This window comes from Serpula lacrymans (genome assembly GCF_000218685.1).
Source record: "Serpula lacrymans var. lacrymans S7.9 unplaced genomic scaffold SERLAscaffold_11, whole genome shotgun sequence".
Classification (NCBI taxonomy): domain Eukaryota; kingdom Fungi; phylum Basidiomycota; class Agaricomycetes; order Boletales; family Serpulaceae; genus Serpula; species Serpula lacrymans.
In genome coordinates this window covers 890,384-896,383 of record NW_006763300.1, presented here as the reverse complement: position 1 = coordinate 896,383, position 6,000 = coordinate 890,384, and the positions used below count along the sequence as shown (strand labels likewise).

At 44.1% G+C, this 6,000-nt stretch overlaps 2 protein-coding genes across 2 annotated transcripts; one reads left to right on the top strand and one right to left on the bottom strand.

The window, feature by feature from the left end:
• Nucleotides 1-2,951: 2,951 nt before the first annotated feature.
• On the top strand, nucleotides 2,952-4,101 carry SERLADRAFT_474500 (uncharacterized protein; the record flags this gene model as incomplete). Its single annotated transcript, XM_007321441.1, has 3 exons — nucleotides 2,952-3,158; nucleotides 3,229-3,895; nucleotides 3,956-4,101. The coding sequence occupies 2 exons, from the start codon at nucleotides 3,079-3,081 to the stop codon at nucleotides 3,890-3,892; spliced, it is 744 nt and encodes a 247-aa protein (XP_007321503.1).
• SERLADRAFT_474498 (uncharacterized protein) lies at nucleotides 4,095-5,662 on the bottom strand (the record flags this gene model as incomplete). The annotated part of the gene is made up of 7 exons (XM_007321440.1): nucleotides 4,095-4,584; nucleotides 4,645-4,774; nucleotides 4,824-4,849; nucleotides 4,900-4,988; nucleotides 5,066-5,175; nucleotides 5,232-5,357; nucleotides 5,409-5,662. 7 exons carry the CDS (start codon nucleotides 5,594-5,596, stop codon nucleotides 4,240-4,242), a joined length of 1,014 nt encoding a protein of 337 aa, XP_007321502.1.
• Between the last annotated feature and the right edge of the window lie 338 nt (nucleotides 5,663-6,000).

The window sequence follows — 6,000 nt, the reverse complement described above, 5'->3', positions numbered from 1 at the left end:
CCATACCCTTTTATACGGGCATCCTCCCTCGACAACATGAGTTTGACCTTCGTCCTATGGTAGTTGACTTGATTCCATTGTCGTACTTCACTCTTGACATGATCTCACACAGACATTCAGCGTTCTATCCCTAGATATGCGAGTCCTTCTGAGCCACCCAGTCTGTGCATCAGGAGCTTTTCATCACTGGGAACTTCATAACCTTGTCACCTCATCATTTTCAAACCTACCTTGTGGGACAATTAGCAAGGTAGCACTTGTCTATCCTTGCCACACAGCCCCTATGTTCTATATTCCAACTATCCCTCCTCCTCAAAACCCACACCCATACATCTCTGGGTTTGACTTTGAAGGACTGTTATACATACCACCCCATGAACAACCAAACCACTCCACTGTTCTAGGAGGCAAAGCCCATAAACAAGTTCCGTGGAATCTGGGAGGATTGTGTGTTAGTTTGTTTTGTGTGTGATTTTCTAACTACAGTTCTCATCATCAACAGCTCTAGAAAATGCTTGTGATAATACTCAATATGGAGTGTTACTGGATGGTTACTGGATGTATTACTATTGTTGGACAGATGTTGCAGTCCAGACCCTATATGCTCTTGGGCCTCTATTGTAACAACCAAGAGTTAGTTACTCTGGCGCACACAGGAACACACTATAAAGGTAGTGAAGAGGGAGTGGTTACCCCTTAAGCTGCAGAGAGTTTGTTGGTATACAACAGGAGGACTCGCTGAGGAGTCTCCTATACTAATACAGAGTGTTTGTACCTATGTACTGTACAGTTGATATAAGCAGTGGCTGATGATGTCAGAGGGCGCAGCCCATGTGACCAGCTCCACTGCGTGAGAGAGTTTGTATCTAAAAGAAGAATAAAGGCAGCGCTGCGCGAGAAGGTGGAGTTAGAACGAAAAGGAAAGTGCTGCATGGCACGGAGTGTGAACTATAGTAAAAGGTTAAAGCGGAGAATGAAAATTAAAGGAAAGGTCCGAAAATTGTGTTATTGTAACATCTATATGCTCAACAACTGTTGCACAAGCCCCTAAAAGCTTGTCAGAGGTAGAATAGAATGTAACAAACCTATCTGTAAAAGAATTTTGTGAATATCTTACCTGTAGCAATAAAAACAGACCTGACACTATGATTCTGACTTCCAAAAGTGCATAATTTGAGGCAAAAGGGGCTAAATCGGGGCAGATCGTGTGCTGGGAAATGTCAACAGGTAAAGCCTTACCATGCCAGGTGCTGTCAGGCAACAAATACGAAGCTATATAACAAAGCTCAATGCCTGGTCAAGTCCTTGCTGGAAGGCGGTGAATCAGGGTATGAGGATGAAGAGTATCGGTATAAGCGCAAATCCAAACTAATATTGAACTAGAGAACAATACATCGAGTATGTACTTCTTTATATAGTGAACAGCGATGGTCAGACCGAGAAAGGGAATAACTGAGAAAGTGGTCTGACCAGCTAGCTAACCAATAAGAAAAAAGGAGAAGGTGGTCCGATCTATCGTATTTACTAATCGTATGAGAAAATGAATTGGTAAGGGATATACAATTGGCTGTATCAGTAAGCCCATGAGAAGAAAAAGTGCTGACTCACAACCTTCTTCGCTTATCAATATTCCTCCGAAGTATTCCCAGACATAGCACTGGATCGTTGCTATGTCATTTGGATATCTTCTCGAGGGTCTACCAAGTCTCCTTCGTTGTAGGTACGATAGGACGTGAGTGTGAATAGAGAATAAGAAGAAAAAGGATAAAAGTAATAAAACACCTGCTGTAATCTCTAGTCCAAGAGCAAGAGGAGTGACAGGGATCGAGTCTGCTAACCACGACATGACGGGAATGCGATAAGAAAAATCGATTCCTCACAGGTGCTTACCAAGTTGATGAAAGCCTTGAGGCACCTGCAGATAGAAGGACAAGGAGAAATTGTGACTTTATGACCCAAATAAGCAGTCATTGAAGCCCAGTAGCTCTGCACTTTGGTTGAAAACTTGCACCCACAACTGCATCTGAACTTGTTATATTTTGTATTAATTCATATGATTAAATTTTATTTTTTTATTTTTTTTATAAGAAAGAGGATTTTATAACATAATTATTAAAATTTGGCATGTATTTGGCTGAATATTGCCGACAAGCTCTGCTTGCTTCTGTTGAAGGTGCTGTGCATGACCAAGTGTGACAAGTAGTTGCAAGACTGCTCCAAAATCTACCTTGTCGTTTTGGTTTCATTCCACTGCAACAAGATGCCTGACTCACACTTTTATTGCTACACAGGGACCTAGAGAACTCAAAATAACAACTATTGGTGGTCTTCCAAAGACTCTAGCTCCACTCACTGGTGAGCAATTTCACTCCTCACAAAAACGGGTGCAAGCCCATTTGTCCAACAATAGTACTCAGTGGTTGTTCCTGGACCCACAGGATCCAGGTTTCCATATTATAATTGTCTTAGGTGAGGTGTTTTACTGGTTGTCAGTCTGATTCATCACTTCATCACACACCTTCCTCATGCCGATTTTTTCTCTTCTTTTGTGATGCTCTTTTTGTGGTTGAGCACACTTCAAAGCACCCACCCAACATCTCTGAACATGCCACTCTGCACATTAACAGGGAAATGTTCTATGCAATAGATGTCAGATGGCACATCAAAGTAGTTCACAATGTATGTGAACACCCTAGAAAATGATGAATACCAATTTGAAGCTACAAAAATTACACTAATGACAACTGTTCTTCACTCCAATGGACTCTGTGTGCAGGATGATGTGAATGCTGCTAAATGGTGCAACATCTGACACACCCTCTCAATATTGTAAATGCTGAACATTGGAAAACTATTCACTGTAGCATCACCCAATCAAAATCACCAGTAAAGAGTTTTGCCCGGCGGGGGTGCACGGTAGGCAATGCTATCTTATCTTATCACATATCTTATCACATCATGATTGCTCTAGCAGTTATACAGTGCGGTTACTAGGGAAACAGCCTGACTTCGGACCAGACTAATCAACAGACACTTCATTAGAGATCAACACTCACTTCATATCCTCAGGCTCTACACATGTCTCAACCAATTATACTATACGATATTCCAGCTCAAGTGCCCGGAAAAGCTTTTTCTGGCAACATGTTCAAAGCAAGGCGAGTAGCGCACTTATACTCGTCATTTCTATCCAGTGAACACGTCTGACCCACGCGTTCGTCGTTGTAGGTACATACTTGCCTACAAAGGTTTGGCCTTCAAATCTGTCTGGATTGAAGCACCCGATATCGAAGAGCGGATGAAGGCCATCGGCGCCAAACCTAGCGGACGCAAACCTGACGGAAGTGATTTCTACACTCTCCCTACTATCCAGGACCCTTCTACAGGTGCCATTGTCTCCGACTCTTTCTCCATCGCAGAATACCTCGATGAAACGTATCCGTCCAAACCCGCTGTCTTCCCCCCCGGCACTACAGCCCTCATCAGTGCCTTTGATTCTGCTCTCATGAACACCCTAGGCCCTGTCTTCCCGGTAATGGCTGTCATGGCTACCCCTAAGCTGTATCCCAGGACCGAGGAGTATCTTAGGAAGAAAGCTGAGGCTACACTTGGTACCAAGTGGGAGGATTTTTCGCCGGTAGGCCCAAAGCGAGATGAGGACTGGAAAAACATAAAGGTGGCCTTTGGGATCATCGATGGGTGGTATTCAAAGAGCGATGGTAAATGGTTTATGGGAGATACGTTCTCCCATGCAGATGTCCTCGTAGCTGCATGGATGAAGAGCTTCAGCGTTCTCTTTGATGAGGATCAGTGGGAGGAAATGAGATCTTGGAATGGCGGACGCTGGGGCAGCATAGTTGAAGAGATTAGCAGGTATTCCATTCTGGACTAACGGGTGAGCGTTGCAATTCTACAAACAGCCACGTGATGTCTACCTTACCTTACTGACGGGGAGGTCTGCATAATGTAAATGACGTTATGGGCCCAAGTCGACTGTGCTATCATAATACTGACCGTTGTGTGCCTGGTGTGATGTAACTGCCACTTATTACTATTACCTGGCTTTCAGCTTGCCACTGTCTGTGCAGGCTTCTCGTCGTAAAGTTGTTGACTATATGCTATGTTTGAAGAGGACGACAGTGATAGTCAAAACGCCAGCTCTACATATGCAACCATACAACATAATTCCTTGCTGGCCTAGCAACCACAGTGAGATCAGAGTACAGAGGCTCTATAAATTTATTCAGGCAGGAGATTTGACCTCTTTGTTACTATGTCCCTTCCTTCATCGAATACTCTTTCTAGTAAACCGTTGAATTTCGCTTTCCATTGGGAAGCTATACCATGTCCAGTCCTGTCCCATCGTATATATTCAGCCCAGGGCATATGGCTTTTCAAGTGAATGCTATTGCGCGGATCCACAAGGTGATCCTCATCGCCAGTAAGTATAAGCACCTTTGGAATCGACGATGCGATTGTGCGCAAGCGCTCGCTGCTGACATAGTGTGTGAGGCCTGCCGACATTTGTGAAAGAGCACCAATAGGAGTCTGAGGCCGCGTAAGTTCAATTCTTCTGGTATACGTCTATAAAAAAGCGAGGATATCATTGATGGGATTATCTCGCGAAATAAATAAAAACCTTACCTCGCTTTGGACTTCTCTGTTAGTCCGGCCTGACGGGTCATTCCCCGCCTTCTCCTCTAACCAGTATGAAGGGAATAACATATCGAGGATTATGGGTATTTTGACGGAAGGTTCCGTAGTAGCGAGGAGTCTAGTCATTAATGAGTAACCAAATTAGTTCACAGACCATATTAAATAACCTTGCGAGTGATGAGACTCCTTTCCACTGATTCCCAGTTAATCTGGCATATCTAAGTAAAAGTGAAGCAGACTAACCGGAGGCAAATTGGTCCAAGGCTTTCCACCCGCTGTGGTTACAATTAAAGAGAGGGATGCAATTCTCTTTGGTATGCGAGTAGCAAGTTCTATAATGATGGAAAACCGCCATAGATGAGTCGCACTGAGTCATAAAATCCCCAAAGCTACAAGTCAATTTGATTACCTTGTGCAATCATACCACCGAGAGACACACCAACTACGTGCAAGCTATGTTCGTCTTTCCAGCCTACATAGTCCAAAAGAGTGACGACATCTTCGGCCATACCACTTGTTCTGATCTCGCGTACAATTATTAGTTTTACGGAAACCGGCAGTCGATGGGTACGAACGTGTATGGGCCTCTCGGAGATCCACTATGGCCAACACCCCTGTTGTCAAAGACCAAAGCTGAGTACTTTGACATACGTCCAAAATGATCAATTTGAGGCGCCCAGGTGAATGAGCTGCTATTGAGCCTGTGCAGACGTTGGTACCGTGCTCTTGTCTATACGAATTAACCCTCCTACCCCATAATGAAAACAATTTTCTCTGGTCCATTACCGTGCTGTTCGAAATAGAGCGAATGACTTTCGAATGGATCGCCCTTGTTTCGAATCTGTGTGACCGGACACAAGCCTCTACGAACGCATGTCGAAGGATCGAATATGGTTTGGTAATCTGGTCCTAATTCTTGTTCCCCCGCGATAGATCCCATGGCTTGTCGTTCGAATAACCTATTACTTGCTTCTACAGCTAATTGCCTTGTGATTGGAACCGGGGCAAGTCTGAAGTGCGTGCGCAAGCCGAACGCCGTGGCAAGCGTGGAAATGGCCTCGGCGTTCTGTTATTTGATTGTCCGCGACGCCGAATACGGGTGCAAACTAAGTCTTAGCTTAGTACTATATTTCATACTAAGGCTCACGTATTCCAAGGAACTATTTAAGACTGCAACGAACTCGACCTAGCTTTGAAGTGCGTGTTTCAATTTCGATCATCTTCTCAACGACAGCTCCTTATGACTTTGTTCATAGTACTGACACAGCTTATTCTGCGTATAAGACAGCGCTTCTAAGGCGCAGCCATGAAAATCTTCTAACATTACTGAAAAGGATCTAAGCA